Source organism: Monodelphis domestica, chromosome 3, assembly GCF_027887165.1.
Source record: "Monodelphis domestica isolate mMonDom1 chromosome 3, mMonDom1.pri, whole genome shotgun sequence".
Classification (NCBI taxonomy): Eukaryota; Metazoa; Chordata; class Mammalia; order Didelphimorphia; family Didelphidae; genus Monodelphis; species Monodelphis domestica.
This window is the reverse complement of record NC_077229.1, coordinates 440,950,740-440,977,624: the sequence shown is the minus strand read 5'-3', so window position 1 is coordinate 440,977,624 and position 26,885 is coordinate 440,950,740. Positions and strand designations below refer to the sequence as shown.

Genomic DNA, 26,885 nt, shown 5'->3' with positions numbered 1-26,885 from the left:
AAGAAGGAACTTGCAGTGACTTTGCCATTTCATAGTTTCTCTTTTCTTCTGTATGTGTTAATGAATAATGAAATGCTAAAAAGAAAAAAAAACAAGCAGAAGAGGAATGAGAAACTTGAATAACCCATGAAATGGAGAGATTCTTCCACTCCTTCTTTACTGATATAATCACAGAAATAAAAGGGCAGATATTGCTAACAATGTACCATTTGTCCAAACCCTGTTATCCCTTTCTAAAGTCTAAGGTTCTCTGAATGAACAGTAAACCATTGGATGAAAAAGCCTACCTAGCTCTGGACACTAATAGTTTGAGCCACTGAGGAAGGAAAAAAAACAGATACAGATACAGAAAGGCAGGCATTTAGGTAGAAAGCAGCCATGGACAAAATATTCAACTGGATTGAAGGGATAATTAGCCTTGGTCCTTAGTAGCTGTTCTTCAGGAGAGAAATCTGAAGAAGCAAAACTGAATGACCCATCCATAAGATATGCTGCACCCAAGAGAGGAATAATATAAAGATTCCACAAGAAGAGAAAGGACATTGGGTTCCTACAGTACCAGAAGCATCAGTTGCTATGGCCACAAGTCCCCTGTGAATATTTGCCTTACTACCATTGTATCCCTTATGACCTCTCTGTAACATTTTGTACTATTAATGATACCCTTCTAAATCTTCTCCTGGATCCTCAACTTCAGAAATACTATTCAATTTTGCTTTTATTATCAATTACCAAACTTAAACTCTTTCTATGTTCCTTCTAGGTTCTCATACCTAACCTGTGCCTCACCTCTTCATATTGTTCTTCCCAATCATGTATCCTTGGACCCTTTTTCTCCTCTTCTCTCTTCTCTATATGCACTTATTATCTTTGCAATATTATTTTATTTGATGGTTTCAAAAAGATGACTAACATTTACACCCTGATCTCTTGAATTCCAGACCTACATATCTGACTGACATCTTTATGTAACTGGATTACCAGTACTTAAGTCTTAATGTATCCTAAATCAAGCTTATAATTTTTCTTCAAAAACCTACTTCTTTTCCTTCTGATTTCATTATATCTCTTGTGGTACCACCATTTACTTGGCCTCTCCTGTTAGAAAGCTTGAATTTTTTCTTTGATTCTTAGCTTCCCTTTCACCTTTATTTCACATGTATAAACACAGTCCTGCTAAGACCATGCCATTTCTTTTGTATCCATCCCCTTCCTCTCTATTCCCTTAGGCATTATGGGAATTTATATGTTTGGGTTATAAATATTATATTAATAATATTATATTATTAGTTATGTTATAGTAATAATAGCAATAACTATAGGTAGAAGTATGTCACATTTTTGGCCTTTCAGTTCTGATTTGTATAAAGCCTGAGCATAGCCTATACTTATACTCTTTTTCAATTCAACAAAAATGCATTAAGTATTTATTATATAAAGGTCTAACCTCTTTGAGGCATCATCAGAGTGTGGAAGGGAAATAATAAGGTTTGGTAGGTCCAACAGGATGGCAAGACATTGAGCATAAGTTGTATTGGAATATCTGGAATATTGTGTTAAGTGAGTTCTGAGAACCACATTTTAGGAAACATAGGGATGAGCTGGAATGTATCCAAAAGATGTTGATGGTAAAGGACCTCAAGACCATTCTAGAAGAGGATTGAGAAAGGAACTAAGAATATCTTAAAATAAATATTAGCTACATTTCTCTATCAGATATTTTAAAGACAAATGTTCTCAAGATATTTTTAACAATGGACAGTAGAATGCTTAGCCAGCTGAACCCCATCGTATAAAGAGAAAATTGGTCAAGAGTGAGGGAGAGATGTTTAATGAAAACTAGACATATTTTTCAGACATTTCTAGCTCAGAATAAATATATAAATCCATCAATATTTCTTCTAAGTAGATAATATAATTCTTAAGAATAACCTTAAAGATATAAGATACTCAAGCATTCTAGCAAATACGAAGGAATTAAATGGACTCTCTTTGGCCCAATGAGTGTACCTTGACAGAAAGGCAGATGGGCTTCCATATGACTCCTTGGAGGAAGTGAATGAGAGAAAAAAGGAAAAGAACTCTATGTCTAGGTTCTCCTCAGCCTATCATCAGAGATCTGCTGCCAGCTATTATTCCAAGATGACAAAGAGCAAAAGAGCAGTCATGGAAATTTAGAGGAAGGAGTGTCCCCAGAAGACCTCTCCATAATTAATTTGTACCCTATCTCCTCACCCACCTCTAACTACTTTCAGACTAATCAGGTAGTGGTTGGGTTCACAGTCAAATTATTTCTTGCCAGAATCTATATTTTCTCCTCAGCTGCCTAGAAGATCAAAAGTGCTCAAACTTCTTTTTCAAGGAACAAAAAAAGCATATTTTTAATAAGAGAAAGATGAGTCCTTATAAAAATAAAAAGCTGCTTCTTTAACCTTTCATATAGCCCAATGGGTCCCTCTTTCCTAAAACCTGTTGTTCTGTGTGGAGATGAGTTGCAAATGGGGATAGGTATTAATTCCCAACCTCACCCCCATTCCAAACACTTAGAAAGTGTCAGCTGAGGATTCTGGCAAATAATCTGTTACTATGCCCATAGTAAGAATCAATATCTCATAATTTCAGAGTTTGAAGAGCCCCTTGAGAGCCCTCTTTGCTCCAGTCACTGTTCTTTAAGGAAATGCCAACCTAATAAGAGACAAATATACAGAAATGACTGACAACAAGGAAGAATGCGGTAAAGGATAAAGAAATGTCTGAGAAAAGTGCTATAAAAATTGGAGAAGGAATGATTCCTCACGCCCAAAAGAACCAATTTGTCACCCAAACTCAATTACCCTCCTTACCGATCTCCTCTCCACTCACATAGCTTCAATTCCACAGCAATTCTGATTCAAGCCCCTTTAATCTCTCTCAGACTAATGCAATAACATATTCATTGCACTGCCACTAGTCTCTGTCTATTCCATTTCATTTGCCACACAGTTGCTCAAGTGGTAAAGTTCCTTTAAATACAAATCTGACCATTGAGTTCTCCTATTTAATAAAATCCAGTGATTCCCTTTTACCTACAATGATCCACCCATCAAATACTCACCCAGAATTTTTTTAAACCCTTACCTTTCATCTTGGAATCAATACTGTGCATTGGTTCTAAGGCAGAAGAGTGGTAAGGGATAGGCAATCGGGGTCAAGTGACTTGCCCAGGGTCACACAGCTGGGAAATGTCTGAGGTCAGATTTGAACCCAGGACCTCCTGTCTCTAGGCCTGGCTCTCAATTCATTGCAAAAACCACTAACTGTCCTTGCCTCACTCACATATCTAAGACTGGAGAGGATGTTTAAGGCTATGCAGTGAGAGGGGACCCCTCAGGCCCTTGCCCTGTAGAAGGTTGAGTTTTATTGTATTTTCTACTGGTAGATTCATGACCTCAGAGCTATGCTTGCTATTATAAATGTACTTTTTTATGATCTTCACTACAGATATGAAAAATAGGCAGTAGGGGGGGAGGCAAAAAATGGTAGAATCCACGAAGTAGTGAGTGAGATTGCAGAGCTTTTCAACTAACGATGGATCTGTAACAGGAGGAGAGCAAAGGAAGGGAAAGTAGCATAGAGAGAAAGTAACCCCCCCAAAAAAAATTATTAGCTTCTTTCTCAAATTCCTGAGCTTTAGATTTAGTCAGGGAACTTGGATTAAAATTGTAGATCTGCCGTCTTATAAAATGAAGACCCCAAGTAATGGGGAACCAGTTGTACTTATTCTCTTTCTCTACCTCCTTACCAACAACCATCTCTTCTCCATTAACCCTTCTTCACCCATCCCATGCATCTTTCCTTTATATTTTGCCTTTCTCCATTACAATGTAAACTCCTTGAATTAGAAACTGACTTGTTTCTTTATATTTGTACCACCAGGGCCTAATGTAGGTTTCTATACTTCATTAAGGAAGAATTCAATATTTTTATTTTGTACAGATTTCTTTGGAGTGCTTTGGGATGCCATTCATCATTATATAATTTTCTCATTTCCTAAAATTATTAACTCTCTGTTGCTCAACCACATCCTCATGGCAAATAAAGGGCTATTGGATTTTCAAACACCTGTTATGTTGAGGGGCAGGATGGAAATCATAAGGAAGATAATTCAATAATTCAGTTTTTGGTGATTTGTGATCTAAATAATTTAGGTTTTAGCAGAGTAAAGTTTGGGTGATTTGACCCTAAAAACTATCAGAGGTCTCTACTTAACTTTATATTCAACTCAGACTGGAGATCGAATGAAGAGTATACATCATCAACAAAACAGATAATTCAGAAAAAAGAAGTAGAGGATGGATAGGAATAGAAAGGATGAGATAAAAGGATAAAGGAGATGAAGAAACTGAAGTCAATGAGCCAGATGAGAGACAGAACAAAGGGGACAAATTAACTTGAAGAAGGGAGTAAAGGGGGAAAAGAAAAGTCAAGAGAAGGAAGAAAGCACCAGAGGAGCACTTATGAAGAGGGGGAATCAACATGAAGAAATAAAAAGATCAGAACTCTTTGGAAAGAGGTCAGTAAATGCTGAAGAAGGGTGGGGTGGTTGAGCAGATTAATGTTGGGGAAAGAAAATTCGGTATTAATTAAACAAGCATCTACAGAGTACTTTGTATCCAAGGAATTTTTATTGTATTAATCACACTTGTGCTGCTGGGGATTTTAGGATTTATGTGCTCATATAACAAAAGAATATGAGAACTACAAAGGTATTAGCCCATCCTCATTTAGAGAAGATACTGGGATCCAAAGATATGAAGCAGAATCTTCGGCCCCCTTCCCAGAGTGTGTAAATGGTAGTAGCCTTCCAATTAGCATCTCTCTCATCTTTTTTTTTCATTTGAATAAGTTTATTTATCTCTCATCTTTTAAAGGCTAATCCTGTGCTCTTCTTTCTCCTTTCTATGCTGCCTCTCAAGGACCTTAAGCACTCCCTCATTCAGTAAATAACCATATCTTCATTTCTATTACTATTTATTCACTTTTCAGTGTTTTCCAGTTACTCACTGAGCCTCACAGGATCTCTGTAGGCCATTACTATCACCCTTCTTTGATATTTTCCATGTCCTAGCCAGAATGCTAACCCTGGAATTTTTGTCCTGCCAGTGGAGCTGTCAAGAATGGAGATAAGTCCTTGAATATAAGCCTTCCATTAGTTCCATAATACTGTCTATCTACACTACTGAGTCAGGGGTACCAATAGAACCATATCTATTTTGTAGAATCTGGTAGAATCAAATCATCTATACTTATGTGTCAGACATTAGATTTTAAAGTCCTTGAGGACAAGAAGGATCTTTTCTCTTTTTTCCTTTCTTTTTTCTTTCTTTCCTTCCTTCCTTCTTTTCTGTTTCTTTTTCTCTTTCTCACTTTCTTTTCCTCTTTCTTTCTTTCTCTGCATTTGTAGTTGCTTAGCACAATACCTAAAACATAGTCAGATGCATAATACAGACTTGTCACCTTGATTTACTTTAAGTTTTAAAGCACTTTTTCACAGTTGATGATGTGATGTGAATATTATTACTACCATTTTACTTATGAGCAATCTAAGGTTCCAAGGAAGAAGTTCTTTACCTTGTCTGTATCCTGGATCCTTTTGGAACTCTGATAAAGTCTATGAACCCCTTCTCAGAATAATGTTTTTAAATATATAAAATAAAATACATAGGATTCCAAAAGAAACCAATTATATTAAAATATAGTTACCAACATATTTTAAATTTTTTGTGATATAGTTCACAGACCCTTTGGAAATCTTCAGCTTAAGAACCCCGGCTCTAAGAGGTAGACCCACAGTTACATTTATAGTAAATATCAAAACCAAGTATTTGAACTCAGATCTCCTGACACCATATCCAGTGAGTTCTTTTTCCACCATATCACATAGCCTATCAAGGGCTACTTGAGATTTCAGTGGTATAAAGAGTTTCATAAGGCATAATAATGACCTCAGTTGGTCTCTAACTTTCTCTAGGACAATCAGCCCCTGGAAAACCTAAGATCGAAAAGTGTCGTTCCCCTGAAAAGGAAACATTCACTTGCTGGTGGAAGCCAGGATCAGATGGAGGAACTGCTGCCAACTACACTTTATTTTACAGAAAAGAAGGGTAAAAAAGTTTCATTTTCTGCTCATTTATTCTAATTAGATTTAATCATCTGCAATTCAAATATGATCTGATAGTGGTGGGATTTCCAGAGTCGCATTCCCACTATTTCCTGGGCTGACAGCTATCCTATATCCACATTTTCCTGCTCAAGTTCTTGAGACTTAGATACATTTGGCATTTTATATAAATTGTCACTACTCAAAATAATTATTATGAGTAATCATTTTAAGTAAGATTTTCCCAGATACCACCACTGCGGTATCACTATTGACTTCTTTGGGGTGTTTCATGGCATTTATCACTACAAGATTTTCTCATTTCCTAAAATTATTAATTTCACATTGCATTATCCATGATAAGGGGGCTTTAGATTTTCAAAGTGGCTTTATATTTATGAGCAGGAAGTGAATTACAAGGAAGACAGTTTTATTTTTTGTTGAATTTGTAATCCCATGGGAGAAAATAAATTAATTAAAATTTAAAAATTGTTAAAAAGTAAATCAGAAAAGCAGTTCATAGTTTAGCCCATCTGTATCTTTTTATCCTATGTAACCTTTGTTCATTAACTCAGTCTACAAGGAGTGAGTCACCTGCTATCCAGGAAAGCTTGCCCTAGCTCTCCTAAGGTGACAGAGATTCTGAAAAGAAATGTTTTGTAAAGGTGGATATGAGGGGCTTTTTGTGAGTAAATAGCAAATTCACATAATGTAAAGAATTTGATGGAAGAGGTAGATTCAGGAATAATTAACAAATACATTTTTTAGGATTTAAACACTTGCATGTAGAGAATGTATTCTCCTACCTGGGAGCTCTGGGAAGACTAGTACCTCTGTTATGAGCGTTTACTGCATCCTTTTGGGGGATGCTTTCCTCCTTTGATGTCCAATTTCCCCTACCACTTGTGGCTCCAAGAAGCTGTAGTATGAGCAGTAGCCACACCCTGATAAACCAAGCTGAGGGTAACTTAGACTGGCAATCAATGTCTATCCCAAATATATGAAGATTTCCCCCAGCTGGAAGGGGTACATGAGAACAATTTGTCACAACAGTCATGAAGGAACACTTAGAGCTTAGTCAGACATTGAAGATGCCAATGCCATCCACTGCATCCTGGGCCGCTGCCAGTTGACCTGACTTTTGCCTTATCACTGGATTTTGATGACTCTGGAAGAGAAAGTTAGGTCCATGACTTTGAATAACTCTGGCCACTTATATCTCCTTTAAAAGTCAAAAGACATTATTAGTGATGTCATTGGTCCTTTTCAAGTACAAAGGGTAATAAACAACCAACCTGGGAGCCAAATATTCGACCTGAACATTGAGACCAATTTTTACCTTTCAAGAATCTATTTGCAGAGAGTAGTGCCAAGATGGCAGAGAGAGTCCATGGACCCATCTGACCTCTGCCAAATCACTCTCCAAACAACTGATATAACACCTCAAAATGAATCCTGAAGGGGCCAAACCCACAAAAGGACAGAGTGAAACAACTTTTCAGGCCAAGATAACTTAGAAGGTTTTCAGGAGGGGTCTGTAGCACCTAAATGGGAATGGAGAACAGCATGACAATGCAAGCCCCACCTCAGAAAATCTCAGCAAAGCATAGGCCTTGGGGCAGCTGAATCAACACTGGCTTCTAGAGTTCTCAGTCACAGATAGTAAGGTCAGAAGATTACACAGGTTCCTTTTCAGTCTCTGGGTACAAGACTATGGCATTGCCCACACACAGATACATATTATAGTCTGAATTGCAGTCCCAGGATTAGGAGAAGCACTAGCACATACCACTACTTGTGGTCACTGGGGAGCAGGGTTCCTGGTAACAGTTCCAAGGTTGAAAATGAAAAATGAAGGGGGAAAAAGAAACAATATAGAGAGTTATTTTGGTTACATGGAAGACCAAAAAACAAACTCAAAAGAAGATAGCAAAGTGAATATAACTGCATGCAAAGCCTCCAAGAAAATTATGAAGAGCTCTCAGTCTCAAACAGAATTACTGGAAGAACTCAAAAAGGATTTTAAAAATCAAATAAAAGAGGTAGAAGAAAAATTGGGGAAAGAAATGAGAGTGATATAGGAAAATCATGAAAAAAGTCAACAGCTTGGTAAGGGAAGCACAAAAAAATACTGAAAAACGATATTTATAAAAACAAAAAAGCAGCACCAAAATCCACTGAAGAGAAGAACTTAAAAAAAGCAAACTTGGTCAAGCAAGAAAACATAATCTAAAATTCCCTGAAGAGAATCACTCCTTAAAAGACTGAATTCGTCATATGGAAAAAGAGGTACAAAAATTCACTAAGGAAAAGAAATTCTTATAAAGTAAGATTGGCCAAGTAGAAAAGGAAATACAAAAGCTTACTAAAGAAAATAAGATGGACTGTGAATAACTTAGCTATTCTCAGAAATACAATAATCCAAAAGAATCCTAAAGGACTTGTGATTTTTCAAATACTATCTGCTTCCAAAGAAAGAACTGATAGAGTCTGAATCTAGAACAAGGCAAACTTTTTTTCACTTTCTTTATTAATTTTTTTTTGTCCTAGTAACCTTCCATGGAAAAATAATATGGAGAAATGCTTTACATGAATGCACATGTAGAATCTATATCAAATTGCTTGCCATCTTGGCAAGAGGGAAAGGGAAAGAGAACTGGAAACTCAAATTTTTTTAAATTTGGGGAGAATATAAAATATTATCATATTTTCCAAAAATAACCCCACAAAAGAATATATAAATAAATAATATAAATAAATAAACATGCTTAGCTGAAAAAATTCTGGCAGCTACATGATATATCCTTAATTTAAATATCTAAGCCTAAAAATGAATAGCTAAATTAGATATTTGTATTTGTGAACAAAGTTCTGATATCATTTCACTATAATAGTGACTGCCAGTTTTAAATATATGGAGGTGAGACAAAGTTGGAGGAAAAAATTTTGGAAGTTTGTTATTTTAAAATCTAGGAGGCTCTAGTAAGCCACATCACCTCCATATCTATTACTTTCCTGGGTTCTTACCTTCTTTTGGATTCTATAGCTTGTTTTTGTCATTCCTAAAATGTAGTGATCAATACTTAAAATATAGACACAAATGTGACCTAACAGAGAATGAAGAGAAACCAGTAATGCCTTTGATCTAAGCATTATGCCTCCCTAACTGCACTATTTGATGGCATTTAGCATTTTTGATTGCCACTTCACATAATTGGCTTGTCCTAAACTTTTTTGTCCACTGAAACTCTAAGATCTTTTTTAGCAAACCATTTGTCTGGGCAAGTTTGCCCAGTCTTGTGTTTGGAAAACTGTGTTTTTTTTTTTAATCCATGTATAAGACTTTACAATTTCATCTTATTTTGTTCATCTCATTATTCTAATCCATTTGAGATCCAAATAGTAGCTATTACTCCAAGTTTTGTGCATTCAGTAAACATGACTTCTATACATTAATCCAAATCTCTGAAAAAAATATTGATCAGCATAGGATGAAGTACTGATCCCTTGTGCACTGTCCAAAAGACTTCCCTCCAAATTAACTTCAAGCAATTAATTACTACTCTGAGTCTAGTCATTCAGTCAGTTTGAAATACAGCTATCTGTATTATCATCTAGAATATCTCTCTCTATTATTCACTAGCACAGCATAAGAAACTGCATTATATGCCTTTCTGAATTCTAGATATCTAATATCTACAGTATCCCCTAATCTAGTCTAATTAAACTATCAAAAAATGGAAATAAGGTTAGTCGGGTAAGACCCATTTTTTTCTAAAGCAATGTAAAATGAGATAATCATCAACATCCCAAAACAGGATAAGCTTGTAATTCTAGGTGACTTCCATGCCAGAGTGGGCACAAACATAGCAGGGAGTCCTTGGGAAGAATGGAGTCAGAAATAGCAAAGCAGCAGCAATGGTCACATACTACAAAACTTGTGCATCTCAAAACCTAGTCACCAACACTGTTCAATTTAACTAAATACAATAAGAATTTGTGGATGCACCTCAGTAAACACTGGCATTTAATAGAGTAGGTCATTGTGGGCAGGGAGATGGCTCAGTGAACTGAAAGACAAGTCCAGAGACAGAAGATCCTGGGTTCAAATCTTGCCTCAGATGCTTCCTAGGTGTGTGACCCTGAGCAAATCATATTACCTAGCCATTACCACTCTTCTGCCTTGGAATCAAGACATAGTATTAATTCTAAAGTAGAAGAAAAGGGTTTTAAAAAATAGGTCATTTTAGGAAAAGAGACAAACAGGATGTGAGGGTAATGAAGAGGATATATGGCACAGGGTGCTAGATTGATCAGAGATTTATCCTCTCCAATCTAGACATTTGCATTCAACAAAAGTATCAGTCCCAAGGCAAAATGACTACCAGAAGGCTTAATGTCAGCAGTTTAGAGTGCTTCTCCTTGCATGAACAGTTTGTTGCTGATTAGAGGAAAAGCTGAGCCAACACACAGCTGGAAAGAGTGGAGCAGAAAAGGAGTGGGTAGTTTTCTGGGATCTGGTGTGCAGCATTTACTCATCTGGGCCAGAATACTTGCAAACATCAGGATTGATTTGATGAAAATGATGGGGAAATTCAGAAGCCACTAAATGAAAAACAAGAACTCCACAGAGTTTACCGGCAGGATAATTTGTCCATTTCTGAAAAAGAAACACTTAATTCCATCAAAAGTAAAGTGCAAGTGACGCTTAGAACAATACAGAATTCTTGACTAAGATAGAAGGGAGATGAAATTCAGTTTTACACTGATAGGAACATCTCAGCTATTCAGCATTGATGGAACCACACTGATCAGTGATAAGAACATGATCCTGGGGAGATAGGCTGACTACTTCCATATTGTTCTCAATAGACTGTCATCAATCAATGCTAAAGTCATTAACTGTGTCCATTCAATCCTTCTCTAGCAGAACTTCCAACTGAAAAAGAAAATTTAAATGCTGTTAGGCTCCTCTCATTTGGCAAAGTGCCTGGTGCTGATCTATTTCAGTAGAGATTTATGAAACAAGGCATATACTCTACATACAAAACCTGATGAATCTTCCAGGTTATATGGTAAGATCTCCTCTAAGAAATCAAAGATTCCTTCATTGCCCATCTCTATAAAGAAAAAAAGGAAATAGGTTGTCCTATGATAATCAGAGAGAGACTTCTCTCTTGGTCATTGTTGGCAAGATTCTGGAAGATGGTCATCTACATAAGAACCAGTGTTGCTTTAGAAAGGGCCAACAGTTGACATGGTGTTTGGTGCTAGACAACTCCAGGAGAAATACCAGGAGCAGAACAGAAGCCCGTACACATTAGACAATCTAACCAAGGTTTTGGATACTGCCAGTTGTGAGAGCTTGTGAAAGATCATGACAAAATTTGGTTGCCTGTAGTTCATCAGTATTATATTCCAGTTTCACGATGTCATGCATGCATGGGTTCTAAATTGTGGACAAGACTCTTACACTTTCCCAGTCACCAATGGAGCCCCATGTTTGCTCCCATGCTTTTTAGCATAATGTTTTCAATCATGATGCCTTCAAGTGAGGATGAAAATAGCATCAAGGTCAAGTCCCTGAGGGAAATTATTTAACTTGAAAGGGTTCCAAGTCAAGACTAAAGTAGAGAGAGAGTTGCTAGAAGGAGACTTTATGCAATGCAGCTTTTAAGACTGAAATGCAGCAGCAGAGGTTGGATCAGTTCTCTGCCATGTGTGATAATTTTGGCTTAATAGTTAGCATCAAGAAAACAGAGATTGTCCACCAGCAGTACTACACTATCCATACAAGGAATCATCAGTAATAGCAAAAGGAGAAATTTTGAATGCTGAGGATAAGTTCACTTACTTTCCAGAGACAAACATGTAGATGATGAGGTTGACCCACACATCACCAAAGCTAGCTCAACATTTAGAAGGATCTAAAAGAAAATTGGGAGAGAAGAGGTCTGAGGTTGCCCACCAAACTGAAAATGTACAGAGTTGCTATACTCACTTCATTATTTTATGCCTGCGGAACCTAGACAGCCTACTGGAAACTGATCCATTTCCATTTGAGTTGTCTTAAGAAGATTCTGAAGATCATCAGGCAAGATAAGGCATTAGACCCTCAGGTCCTTTATTGAGATGAACAGCCAAGTATTCAAACTCTACTGCAGAAAGTGCAACTTCACTGACCTGGTCACATTGTTCAAAGGCCAAAAATAGGTTTTCCTAAAAGATTTTTTGATAGTGAAATCACACAAAGCAAGGGTTCACAAGATCAGAAGAAGCAATACAAAGATACTCTCAATTTCTCTCTAAAGTACATTCATATGAACTGTGAGACACAGGAGATATTGGCACAGGATTGCCCACCATGTCATGCCCATATCAAAAAATGTGCTGTGTACTAAGAGCAAAGCCAAAAGAAATGTGAATTGTGCAAATTTAAAGACATCTTCACCATAAACATTATATGGGCTATTTGTGTCCAATCCAAAATAGAGACTTCAGAGCTTATTATTAATTTGAATAGTCAGAGTTGAATATACTATATATTAGCCCAGATATAATGATGTAATTTTGGTCCTCTTTGAGTATAAAGAACAACAATAAACCAGTATCTTCTTACTTTTTTTTAATAACAGAAACACTTGCCCTTCTCCATTCCTATGGCACTTCTCTCATTTCCCAGGATCTTTCAGAGATCAATACTAAATCATACTGCCTCAAAAATCATACCTGCCAATTCTTTTGGTACCTGAAGAAATGTTTGTCTTGGAGTGACAATTTAAACTCATTGAGAATGGCTAGATACGGCCTAACCGTCTCTTCCCTTATTTTGAGTTTCTACTCCCTACTAACCATTTTTGTTCTCTTTTTTCCAATCTAGCCATCATCTACCTTAGAAGAAAAAAGAAAGTATGAGTCAAGTAATTCATATTTCTCACTGTAACCCCTTATCATCATGCTATCCACCAAAAAAGAAATTATTTCCCTTTTTTTGGTCCTTCTATTGCCTCCAATATAACTTTAAACAATCAGTTTTCATTATCTTTAACATTTATCATAAGCTTCTACTCATTCTGATAATTACCATCCTTAACACAATTCTTAACATTCTTTAGTACCCACTAATTCTTTTGCATCCTTCTCCATATTCTTTTTAAAAATCTAGATTTGTCATTGAGTTCCCCGTGTATCCACATCAGTATCTATAGGCAGTTCCCCTTTATCTTTTTCATCACACTCATTTCTGTTTCTGTCAACTTAGTCATTTCCATAAGATATTCCCCCATCCACTCCTACTCTAGATCTTTTCTAGCACTTTGCAATTATTTCTAATTCCCATTCTTTCTCTTCCTCTCCAGTCCAGAAATCATAGCTTTTACTATATAGACTTGTTTAGAATATTCGATTTCCTAAAGCCAATAATAATTTTCTAATGAGAAAACTGAAAACACTATTTCAAGACTATTTTCTTAACTATTTTTTGTTGTTCCTTTCAGAGAGTCACTCACCCATGAATGTCCTGACTACAAAACTGGAGGTCCTTATTCCTGTTACTTTAACAAGAAGCACACTTCTATATGGATGATATACATCATCTGGGTCAATGCCACTAACCAGATGGGAAGGAGTATGTCAGAACCACATTATGTGGATGTGACTTACATAGGTAAGAGGAAAAAAAGCTTTTCAAATCATCAGCTAACAAACAAAAGCTAATTTGAGTTCTTTTGGCCTGCATAAATATCTCCAAATAGCAAGATAAGAATATATACGCATGATACTTGCCATCTGAACATGTTTATCCTATTTTTCCTTAATATTATTTGCTTGCTGTGCATTCTTACCACCCACCCTCTACACACACACACACACACACACACACACACACACACACACACACATTCTTGTAGGGAGAACAATTTCCAAGGATAATTTACTTCCATATCTATTGTTCTCAACAACCACCAAATAGTAGACACCACTCTTCAAATTGAGTGTATGCAGGTAAGTGGAGTTTTAATGAATTTAGGTGACTGGGAACTGGGAGAAGGAAAGTATAAAAAAGATATGCAAAAATTGATCTCAGACCCATTGGATTTTTGGAACACATAGGATCATAATATTTAGCAAGGTTAATAGAGCTGATGAAGGATTCAACTGGATCATAGAATAGACAGATGCAAGAAGTGTCAAAGTTTTGCAGGAGAGTCCAGAAGTTAAACAGAAACAAAAGAAACCCTAGGAACCATCTCAAATGGAAGCTAACCATAAGCTTCTGCCTACTCAGGCTATGAAAATATCAGGTGAAGGAGGACCTAGAACTCTACATGCTGGGCCCTGTCCTTGGGTGCTAAAAATAAAAAGACAAAAGTAAAATAAATAGTCCCTGACCTCAAGAAGCTTACATTTTACAGGGGGAGAATACAGCATACGCAAATTAAGATATACACAAAATAAATACAAAGTTACCTGAGTGGGGAGGGGAAGCTTTGGGATTCAGGAAAAGTTGCATTCCGAAGGTGGTTTTGGTGCTGGCTTTTAACGGAAACAAGAAGTTCTAAGAGACTGAGGTAAGGAGGGGATGTATTTTTAAACTGGGGAGAAAACAGTACAAAGGGATAAAGAGAAGAGACATCCTATCATATATGAGGAACAAGAAGAAGGCCAGTTTAACTTGATCCTAGAGTGTGGGAAGGGGAGCAATACATGGCAAAGATGGAAAGGAAAAACATCCTACAGATGCCTAATGAGCAGACAGTTCATGGCCTTCACAAGTGGGCATTGCAGCAAGCCCTTGAGGAATTACCAAAGAAAATTGGAGATGCAAGGGTCCTAGCAAAAAGAATATTTTCCCAAAATACTAGGAGGAGACCAAGTCTGGCTAAACCATTTAAACTTACCAGCATGAAGACCTTCCTGGTCCCTCAATGAGTGTTTCTTATGGACCTTTACCATCACCCAAACTTCTAATCTGGTAACATATAAAATCAGGTTACTTCAAGGGCGTGGAAAATTCACACACACACACACACACACAAGTAGAAGGACGAATAGAGTTCTGGTCTTAGAATCAGAAGGATATAAATTCAAATTCCCCCTGATATTTTCTAAGTGTGATCATGTGCAAGTCACTTCATCTCAGAATTACAAGAGACAGGATTTAATCCACATCAGTGGAGAGTCTTCCCACTCATGAAATAATGGGTCCTTGTTATATTAATGTTATATTGACATAAATCTCCTGGCAAAATAAACAGTCGAAATTGCATTGTGCAACTTTGAATGATCTGTGCTGCCACTGACAGAAATAATAGAGCACTGACTATTAAACTGTATCTAGGTTCTCCTTCAACTGAGACAGACTTCATCTGCTACTGTCTCAAGTGAGGAGCAATCTGATAAGGAGTAATAAGAACACGTTGCAACTCTAAGACTCACCTGAAAATCTACTTGTAATTTTTCCCTCATAAATAATATTTGAATCTCTCTTAACTGCTACTTAGTTTATAGTTTAACTGCTACTTCCTCACTTTAAAATAACTTCCCTCTCTCACGCATCTCCTTTTCTAAAATGTCCTTTTATTACTACTCTTCTCTTTCTTTCCAGTGATCTATCCTCCCACTCTAGTTCTGATCCTTACCTAAACTGTCACATTCTACCATGTGAATCTGGCTCTGTTATGTGTCTGTGTACGTGGCAGCCACAACTACTACTTCCTTAAATGCTTCCATGGACTTATGAACTCATTGATATGGTGTACCCCCAATACTGCAGGTCTCTGCCTCCAAACCTGTGGGACTTTTTCTCATGTCCTCTAGCTTCTTCAAAGGGAGTCTGTCCCCCATGCTAAAGGCTTTCCCCTAATTCTCTTAGCATTGAATGGATTCCAGTTGACACATAGACTTATTCATTGGCTATACCTTACTCTCACCTCATGACTGGCACCCATCTTTTCTGGTCATGCATCTCTCTTCTTAAGACAACTTCTCTTGTTCAATTCTTGATCAGTGATACATCATAGTGTTGTTATACCTGCCATGTGCCCTTCCATTGCCCTTTGAGTCAACCTTTAGTTCTTCAGGGACTGTGGTATTCCATGATTCAATTTAGGGCACTTCAACATGATGAGAACCAAGATTTTAGTGTACCTCCTATTGTCCAACATAGTTGGAGAGTGTAATAGAGTTAGTCTGGTGGCAAAAGGAGAGAGAAAGAATGGAGACCTCTCCTCCCAAGGCAGGGTCCAGGAGACACAGCTGCTGTTTAACTTGGCCAAGGGAGAGGAGAGGAGGAGTGAGTCTGTAGTTCTCCCCTTCAGCCTCCCCTCAGCTATGGCTGCTCACCCAAACTGTCTCTTGACTTCCCGCTGATACTATGCTATATATAGCTTCCCTCAGAGAGAGAGAGAGAGAAAGAGAGAGAGAGAGAGAGAGAGAGAAGTTACTCTTCCCCTCAAGCTGGAACTGTTTCCCCACTTACCCTAGAATCAATTGGGGAAGACAACAACCTTTATTCTAACTGATCAATTGGGGATAACACAGGGAAATGGCTGCAGGAGGGGTTTGTGAGGAAAGAGGGAAAAAGGTGTCCCTATTCTAGCTATCCCTTACTCCCTCATCAAGTTAGGGAACCCAGACTTTGGCAGCCTTGGGCCCCTGAGAGTTTCAGGCTTGAATGGCTCTGGTCTTGGCCCCACTGGGCATAGTTCAAACCCAGGGCACCAGGAACTGTGAAGTTATCTTGTCAGCTGCTTGTGCCTTCTCAAGCTGGCCACTTCATTTGGGAATTGGGGGGCAGCAAAGGTGTCCAGTCAGCAGGAGAAGATGTAAGGCTTTAATCAGGAGCAAGTCTTGACCAGACCTTTTCCTCAGGCTGTCTCAGGATTGAGAGAGCTAACTACCTCTCCCACAGATTCCCCTGTTCTCTTAAGATTCCAGAATCTCTCTCTCCCCCATTGTGGCTGAGGCTCCAGCAATTTCTCAGACTGTAACTCCAGTTCTTTGGTTTGAAACCTCTATCACAAGAGAGGACCATTTTAGTTAGCCAAACATTCTAGTTACTAGGAAAGGGCCACCCCATGTGTACTCTCTATGGATGACTAATTTCAAAATAATTACTATGCTATTTTATAATCTGAATTGTCAATAGACAACCATATATCAATCATTCAAAAGCCTGCCTGCTAAGACTCATTACAAGAAGAGGTTGATTATTCTTAGAAGTTGATGGCAAAGATTGATGGCTCATTGGCCACTAGACAGTGAATGTTTTGGTTATGACAACCTATAAAAGCGTCTATTAAAGATACAAAAAGGCTATGTCATTGGAGAGAATTCTCCCACTGATGAAACCTTGATTTCTTGAATTGTCATAAACACAAAACAATCAAATATACTTGAAATTAAAACTATATTACACATAATTTTATTCTCCAGGGATGATTCCGGAGGCACTTCAAAAACTGGTAATGTTCCACAGTCATCTGAACATCAATTACTCTCTTAAGTGTCATTGTGCTCATTATAAGAGATCTACTTGATACAATGACAAATAACAAGCTCGTTTTACAAAATTATAATGATAAATGTTTCATGAAGGTCACTGAGATCCAGTGCTGTCTTTAAATAGACTGTTTTTCACTAGCTGATTTGGATTAACTTGTTGGGCACTGGAGGCAATGGCTTGGGGTCCTCTTAGGGGTATAGGAGGTGTCCGAATGGTAGCCAGAGTGGCAAAAAACTTCAGAATTGTGGTTCTACTCAAAATGTCATCACTTACTCTTCCATGTAATGATATCATATAACACAAAGATGCCATGAACTTACCACCTGACCTTTAGATATCATTCAGAGTCCACATGCAGAATTATTTACCCAAACCACATTTCTACCCTTTTATATAAGACAAGGTCACTCAGTAATGAAGAAGCACATTGGTTGGGCTGAAGAGAAAATATGAGTAAGAAAGAGTTTCTGTGCACAAAAGAGAGAGCTAACAATAGAAGGGTGAATAAAGAAAAATGTTAAGTATCTTATACCAGCAAATATTAAGGAGTTCCTTTAATGCCCACAGTTGAACCGGACCCTCCTTTGAACTTGACATTAGAAGTAAAACAATCAGAAGATAGAAAATCATATCTGTTGCTGAAATGGTCTCCACCTGCCCTGGTTGATGTTAGGTCTGGTTGGCTAACACTTCAGTATGAATTGCGACTAAAACCTGAGAAAGCCCCAGAGTGGGAGGTGAGTCATCTTTTCCCAGGGCTTTCTTGTTTAAGCATTTGAGCAGCTACCCATAACCATTGACTAGGTTTAGCACCTTGGTCCAAAATTTAGTTGGGATGACATTGTAGATCCTGGCAATTCTATCAGCATGAGCAAATAGCATGGGCTGTCTTCCTATGGCCATTTCTCAATCTCCACAACCTTATACACCAGTCTCTGGATTCTACTTTCCTATGGTGCGCTAGATGCTACAGGCCAGTTCCATATGTGGGTCTTCAGAATTATAGTTATATTTATCCATTGTCAAGCCACTTTTAGGGATCTGATTTAAATATGGTGGGGAAGGGAAAGGATGAGTACCAAAGATGGAGAGGGTAACAGGAAAGGGTTAGAACACAAGGCTATTCCCGAGACCAGTTACCAGGACTGACTCCCCAGATAATCCAGAACACCTAAGATTCTTGCTAAAGAACTGAAATGACTCCTATTTACTACATTTCCTCCCTAGACTCATTTTGCTGGACAGCAGACACAATTTAAAATCTTCAGCTTGTACCCAGGACAGAAATACCTTGTGGAAGTTCGCTGTAAACCAGACCATGGTTCCTGGAGTCAGTGGAGCCCTGAAAATTCAATTGTGATACCCAGTGGTAAGTGATCTTGGAGCTTTTCATCAGTCTTTCCAATTTAAATAAAAGTAGAATGTGGAGGTTCCTGCACCAAAGGGGGAAAGGGTACTAAAATTCTTTGTACAGGAACAACCTGAAGGGCATCATTGCAGCCCATATGATCAAAGCTGAGCCCTGGTTTCTCTGGCAAAGCTATCTACAAGTACTAACTATATATGGGAGGTATAGAAGCCAACCTTCATAATCCAACTGAGGCCTGCTATCCCATCATTCCTGAAGGCACTGGCTAAGAGAATTTCTCAGTGCCTGCAGCCCCAACAGAGGGTGCCACAAGTCATAGAGTGGCTGCTCAATTAACTGGGAAACTTAATTTCCAGAGCTAGAATTATGGGGAAAGCACTTTGAAAAGCAATAGTCTACATCCCTATGAATGCATCTTTTTTAAATATATATAAACCCTCACCTTACACCTAAGCATCAATACTGTGTATTGATTCTAAGACAGAAGAGTGGTAAGGGCTAGGCAATGGGGGTTAAGTGACTTGTCCAGGATGACACAGCTGGGAAGTATCTAAGGCCTGATTTGAACCCAGGATCTCCTTTTCTCTAGGCCTGGTTCTCATTCCACTGAGCCACCTAGCTGCTCCCTGAATGCCTTCGTAATGGTCCTCAAAAAAAGCAGCATGGAAGCAGAAACCATGATAATGACCCTATCACCAGCCTTGGGTAGTGAAAAGAGAACTGGAACAGAGGCAGGAGAACCTTGGTTCTACCATTAATCTTTGAGTCCTTGGACAAAGTCATTTGATTTCTCTGAACCTTAATTTTCTCATCTCAAAAAAAAGAAGAATAAATTAGATGTCCTCAAAGACCCACCGTCACACTAATTAATATTCAATGATTTTAGAAATCCCATTGAAATCCAAATCCTATGAAAATCAAAAGTTGCAATAGTTTACAGCATTTTAATATTTCACACCCTTGCCTTTAAGGGAAAAAACAGACTTTCTGGACCTTGTTTTGTCCAATCTGCCCCATTTTTATAAGTTTCCCATTCAAATTAATGAGTAAAAAAGGAGGGGAATAAATCTATTCCCAGTATTTAGAGCAAATGTCTCTTGTTGGTTTGAAGCATGTTGTGTGATTTAAGCTTTTCCCCTGTTTATTTCCAGACATCAAAATGAAAGACACAACGGTGTGGATCTTCGTGGCTATACTGTCATCTGTGGTTTGTCTGATTATGGTCTGGACGATGGCTCTGAAGGGCTACAGGTGTGTCACTGTCTCATGAAGCCCTTCTGGATCCTGATTACCTGAGATAATAGGGCTAGAGAAGGCACAGATAAGCCAAACACCTCCCTTTGGGCTTTAGCTCTACTTCTCTTTCTCCCTCAAAACTTTTTAATCAAAACTACCAACAAGTAGCAAAATGGGCTTATTTGAATCTGGCTCTGGCTCTCTTTGAAAATGGGCAAACAGCAGGTAGAAATGGGGGATAGCGAAAGAAGCAAGTGATCTGAGGAACCCACAGATACACTCATCAGACCCCCTGAGCAATTCAGGACCTGCTAATTCTGTAAATTACCTGCCCTGCCACATGCTGCCCTCACAGTCTCTAAACTCCCTAATTTGTTCCCAGGTCCTTCTCTCTATACAGAGTAGATATATTTGAGGATGTATCCTCCCCTTTGGGGAGGCAAAGAGATGATGTTTTTCTAACCTCATGAATTCTCTACTGTTTTTCTAGCATGATCACCTGCCTCCTGCCACCTGTCCCAGGCCCCAAAATAAAAGGATTTGATACCCATCTGCTGGAAGTGAGTGTCAAAGAAAAAGAACATAAAGTAACTTCTTAACATGTTAAGTGGATTCTTGAATTGTTTCTCCTCTAAAAAAGAAAGAAAGAAAAGAAAAAACTCAAAAACCCAACCTTTATGAATATAGACTTCATCTTATAATTGCCCTCCTAGCAATAGTCTTTCACAAACCTACAATTAGAGGTGGCAGCAATCAATCAATCAATCAATGAGTATTTCTTAATCATTTGTTAAATGCCAGGCACTGGGGTACAAATTCAAAGAATGAAACAATCCTAAATTGACTATTGGGAAAACAAGCATGGTTTGCCTGATCACACAGGTGTAGCCTATATCAAATAGTTTCCTTTCTCAATGAGGGAGAGGGGAGGGAAAGAGAGAATTTGGAGTTCAATTTAAAATGTTTATAAATGAATGTTAAAAATGATTTTTACATGTAATTGGAAAAAATAAAAATTTAAAAAATAGCTGGCATCCTAACAGGGGAGACAACAAAGATGTATAAAAGAGATACATACAGCATAAGTCTAAAGTGAATAAATACAAATATATTCAGAGTTGTTAAAGACAGGGTAGTCTGAAAGGAAGGATGCAGGCGATTGAGGCAATCACAAAAGGCTTTCAAGTAGAAAATAGAGCCTGACTGAGCTGCATCTTAAAGGAAAGGATATACTATTTTCATTTCAGCAAAAAAAAAAAGAACAAAACAAAACACAAAAAACCCCAATCCTTATGAATATAGACTTCTAATATAATCTTCTAATTGCCCTTACAGCACTAGTCTTCCACAAACCTAGAAACTGAGGTAGCAGCAATCAATTAATCAATCAATGAGTATTTGTTAAGTTACTTATTAAATTAAAGGAAAGGAGACACTGTTCAGGAAACTTAGAGTTCCTTAATGGCTCTGACATCCTTGGTGCCCAGCAGGGTAGTGTGCTGAGAAGAGCAAGGATGGGTCAATATCACAAAATGGCAAAAGAGCTGGGAAGAGAGGAAGAGAGGAGCCAAAGTGAATATAAGGGAGAAGGGCGAGTTAGCCTAAGAAGAATATTCCCCGAATGTGGTTTTATATACAAGATTCTCTTAGTCTGTCGCTAACCAGAGACTGCAGACATTTAGAACGTGTGATAAATTTAAAGGAAAGACAAAAGGTCCCTACTGAGGTGTGACCATGGCCACCACCTCAGTTTCTGTTATACAAAGGGGAATGAATAGGATGCTGCAAGCAGTTTTATGGATGCTGATTGCTCAGTTTTAACACAAATATATGATTTACAGTCAGATGCATGGGGCATGACAAGCCTTTGGATAAAATATTTCCACTAAGGGAAGAAGTACAGTGAATAAAAACACCACTTTGGAGAGGTTTTTACAGTTCTTTGGATTAATGAAGCTTTTAATTTATCCTTTACTCGACCAATAATTTATATTTATAAAACATTTCTGATAAACCTTTCTAGAGCTTCATTTACAAAGCATTTTCAGGCACATTATTTTTTCATCAGAATTCTATGAGAGAAACAGAACAGATCTGAGGGTTTTGTGTGTCTCTATTTTGAGTAGATAAGAAATGTATATTGTAATTTTTCTTTATTGATATTAAAGCTATTGAGTGCCAAATCTCAAGTCAGGAAGACTCATCTTCATGAGTTTAAATATGGTCTCAGATTCTTCCTAGCTGAGTGAAGCTGAGTAAGTCACTTAACCCTATTTGCCTCAGTTTCCTCATCTATAAAATGAGCTGGAGAAGGAAATGGCAAACCACTCTAGTATCTTTGCCAAGAAAACCCCAAATGGGGTCATGAAGAGTCAGACACAACTGAAAAAGGACCAAACAACAATAAATGGTCAGGGCCTCTGATTTCACTGGTGTGGAAATTCCCTACATTGATGCAGAGCAGCAACTCAAGTATAATTTTAATATTAGAGAAATTCAGCACCTTGCCTGGGATAACACAACTAATATGTGTCAGAGGTAGAACTCAAACCCAGACCATCCTCACTTCAAGGCTATCCCTTTAGTCATTATACCGCACTGCTTCTCAAGAATGATATTATTAGATTCATTTTGTACTAAAGAAACTCAGGCTCATGAAGTTTAAGTGACTTTCAACAGTCACATTATTCAAAAGTGGACCCAGATCTTCTGATTTCTAGACTAGTACACTTTGCACAATACCATACTAACTCTGGATCACCCCTTTATAAGGACTGGGAATAAACTAACCAAGAGTGCCACTCCCCCTGTCCCACTAACTCCAACCCTTCCTAAGCAAAAACAACTAGAATATCTCACATCACTGACTTTCCAGCCTAGTGACTCTCAGACTATATAAAAAAAGAAAAACAAAATATACATCAGTAAAATCAATATGAAATGGATATTTCTAATGATCATTGTTGCTCTTGTTATTTTACTAGAAAGGGAAGTCTGAAGAACTCTTGAGTGCCCTGGGGTGCCAGGGTTTCCCTCCTACTTCAGACCGTGAAGACCTTCTAGTAGAGTATTTGGAAGTGGACGACAGCGAAGACCAGCAGCTGATGCCCACCTATGAGAAAGATCATCCTAGCCAAGGCAGAAAGCCCACCCAGCTTGATCCGGATAATGACTCTGGCAGGGGAAGTTGTGACAGTCCTTCTCTTTTGTCTGAGAAGTGTGAAGAACCCCGGATCCCTGCACCAACCTTCACCATTCCAGAGGTCAATGAGAAACCAGATGATCCTGGAACAAATGTAACCCACAATTGGGATCCCCAGGGCATAAACTTCAAAGGTAAGAACCCCTATTTCAATGCTCTTGGGTCCAAATCTTCAACATGGCCTATACCACAGCAATCCAGCAACCACAGCCTGAGATGCTCTTACCACAACATTGCCGACATTTGTAAAGTGGCCCTGGGCACTGTGAATGGTCCCACTGTTTCATTGGGGAAAGAAGAGAACCATGCTTTAAATTACCCAACAACCATTGACACTGGTGGGGAAGAAACAACAGACAAGCAGAATGAGTTGGGACACTTCCATTCCAACGTTGACCAAGGCACAACATGGCTGCTACCCAATGAGAAAATGCCTTTTATGTCTCCCAGGCCCATGGACTATGTAGAAATTCACAAAGTCAACAAAGATGGCGCATTATCCTTGCTACCAAAACAGAAAGAAAGTAATGGCAATACAGAACAGGCTAGCGCTCCTGACAGTAGTAAAGAGTATGCTAAGGTATCCAGGGTTATGGACAATAACATCCTGGTGCTGATGCAAGACCCAAGAGCTCAGACCAGGGTGATATTTGAAGAATCTGCTAAGGAAAGTCCTCAGCCACTACAACACAACCAAGCTGAGAAAAACCTGTCCTACTGCACCTTTCCACCAGGTGACTGCAGACTCCAGACTGGTGGGTTGGATTACCTGGATCCGACTTGTTTTATTCACTCCTTTAATTAATTGATTCATTCATTGCAATGTGATTTTTCTTCAGGTAACACTACAGAATAAGTTCAATGCAATCAAACACAGAATGTTCAAGAATGTGGTTTAGAAATGGCACTAAGTAAAACCCATCTGCAGCTCACACTTTCTTATGCTTCACTTTCATCCAGTTGTCTGCTTTCAAACTGTTGATGCCAGAACAAATTATTTTGTTTTCTAATTGTAATGTGTAGTTTTAATTTTGGCTTGTAGTATACAATGACATGTACAATAAAATAAAAGCACATTGCTTAGTTTTTGGGAGCAGGGGGTGGAAATTCCAATAGATGTATTATTTTGATAGGGATTCATGGCTTAGCACATAACCAAAGTAAACTAAACAAACAGAAAAAATTGTTTAATGCTATAAGAAAGGAGCATAGGCATGTGTAGAGCATGGGCCATGGGTTCCCAGGTGTGCTGGCACACCTAGTCCATAATCCATTCACTCCTATATAGAAGGAGGAAAAAGAAAGGAGATTATGTGCCATGAAAACCAAATTTCAAACCAGTTTTTTTAAGCTTTACACTCCTCTATCATTTTGTTAGGATTGCCCAAATAGAATGCACTAAAAGAAAAACCCATCCCAGAAAATATGGCCTATTTGTTGAATTGCTATGGCACATCTTCTGCTTACACATTGATTGCTGATGTGCTAAGAAAAAAAAAACAATGCCTTGGGTTGGTCTCTCTTTTTTTAGGTAGTTTGAATGCTAGCATGAATCTTCTGAAATTTTGTCATATTCCAAAGCCTCTAAAATATTTAAGTGGAGAATTCAAAGCTTCTTATATAAGAACTAAATAAATTGCTCTTACTGGGGGGCAAATCCTTGTCAATATTTTCCCGTTCCATTTCAGCACAATAGATATATTTTGTGTACCCAAGATACTTGTAGGAAAGAAAGAAAGAAAGAAAGAAAGAAAGAAAGAAAGAAAGAAAGAAAGAAAGAAAGAAAGAAAGAAAGAAAGAAAGAAAGAAAGAAAGAAAGAAAGAAAGAAGAGAGAGAGAGAGAGAGAGAGAGAGAGAGAAAGAAAGAAAGAAAGAAAGAAAGAAAGAAAGAAAGAAAGAAAGAAAGAAAGAAAGAAAGAAAGAAAGAAAGAAAGAAAGAAAGAAAGAAAGAAAGAAAGAAAGAAGGAAATCTGGCAATGCTTACTTTAATTTAAAAGACAAACAGAAGGATGCCATTTGATATACTGCCTTACTGTATATAATACAGATTCTACTTTAATATACCCACAAGCTTAACAATGTATTTTTGAAGACTATTTTTCTATCATTACATGAAAAAAGAAAATATTTTCTATCCTCCCAGTACAACTGTTTACGTATTCACTAGGTACAGTATTTTCAACTCCAAAGTTATCATAAGAATTTAAAGTAGATAGTAGCACATACAGATACCATTTTGAGAATAAAATACTGTACCAGAAAAAGACCAGAGTTTAATGAAAAATAGGAAGTGATGCAATAGTGTTGAGTTTGTTCTCAGTTCTTTCTGCCATTGTGATTCTTGAAAAGAAGAAAAGTTAAGCAGATTTTTAAGACTCTCCCTAGACCAAAAATCACATCCACCCAGAATTTTCAAAGCTACACAGAGAATGCCCTGGGAAAGGTGTCCTCCAATAGATGGTGCTTTCTACAAAAAATATAGAGAAATATCTAGGGAGTCAATTATTTGTTGACACGCAAGTGAGCAAGTGTATTTTAAATGCTTCAAGCTGAAGATCTCAAAATCCAGTCAAGATACAAGTTTTCTCAGATTTATCAAAAGTTCCAAGCCCCATTACTCCAGATTCCTCCCCTGCTCTTTCTGGCACTTCCTAGTCACCTCTTCACATTATGTGCATGTAAAAGCTGGACGTTGTCCACCAAACCTTCTCTTGGCTGCTCACGGATAATCTTAACTCATAGAGCTGAATAGCCGACTCCAACATGACTCTCAAAATGAAATGTGGTTCAGGGAACTGCTCCAGTATTCTCTGCAGAGGCTAGCATATTGATGGTGCTTATGGAAATGCTAAATAATCATTGATAATACATCTACTCCCTGGGAATAAGGTAAACACTTTGGAAGTTTTCATGAACGTATCCCATTTCCTTAATTTCTAAAATGCAAATAATTTGAGGGGAGAGAGCAGATCCATGATTTCATCAGTGCTAGAAATTAACTCCATTGAGAGAGATCAGTAGCCCAGCTGCCACTTACAGGCTTAGAAGATCAGCTAGGTGAGATACTGAGAGGGAAAGTCACAGCCATTATGAATCATAGGAAAGACTTGAAACACATCTTCCTGACTCCAAGGCCACCCCTCTACTACAACATTTTGCCTCTTGCCTAAAATCAATAACCTGCCTCCAATTCTAAACCCCAGAGTAATAAGAGTCAAGCTCATTTTACTAGTTTGCTATAGTAAAGCAGAACCATATGAAAGTAGAAAGTTGATCAGAAATATTTGTCGATGGCCATGAGCTTCCAGATTGGCACTTGAAAGAGTACCCAGACTTTGGAAAATGCCATGGAGTTTCTTCTCCCCCGGAAGACATTGCATCAAAAAAAAGAGAGAGAGAGAGTCTGGCTTAAACTTGCTCCATGCAAATTGAC

The 26,885-nt window shown here is 38.0% G+C and overlaps 1 protein-coding gene across 3 annotated transcripts in view; it reads left to right on the top strand.

Moving 5' to 3' along the window:
* PRLR (prolactin receptor) overlaps positions 1-25,119 on the top strand; it is a 259,059-nt gene extending 233,940 nt beyond the window's left edge. For all 3 annotated transcript variants that reach the window (XM_007487466.3, XM_007487464.3, XM_001365433.5), the window contains 7 exons: positions 6,011-6,143; positions 13,636-13,805; positions 18,213-18,382; positions 18,873-19,014; positions 20,166-20,265; positions 20,741-20,810; positions 23,235-25,119. In XM_007487466.3, the coding sequence (XP_007487528.1) occupies positions 6,011-6,143; positions 13,636-13,805; positions 18,213-18,382; positions 18,873-19,014; positions 20,166-20,265; positions 20,741-20,810; positions 23,235-24,257 (1,808 nt within the window). In that variant the 3' untranslated portion in view covers positions 24,258-25,119. The remainder of the gene's footprint in view (positions 1-6,010; positions 6,144-13,635; positions 13,806-18,212; positions 18,383-18,872; positions 19,015-20,165; positions 20,266-20,740; positions 20,811-23,234) is intronic.
* The last annotated feature ends 1,766 nt before the right edge of the window (positions 25,120-26,885 follow it).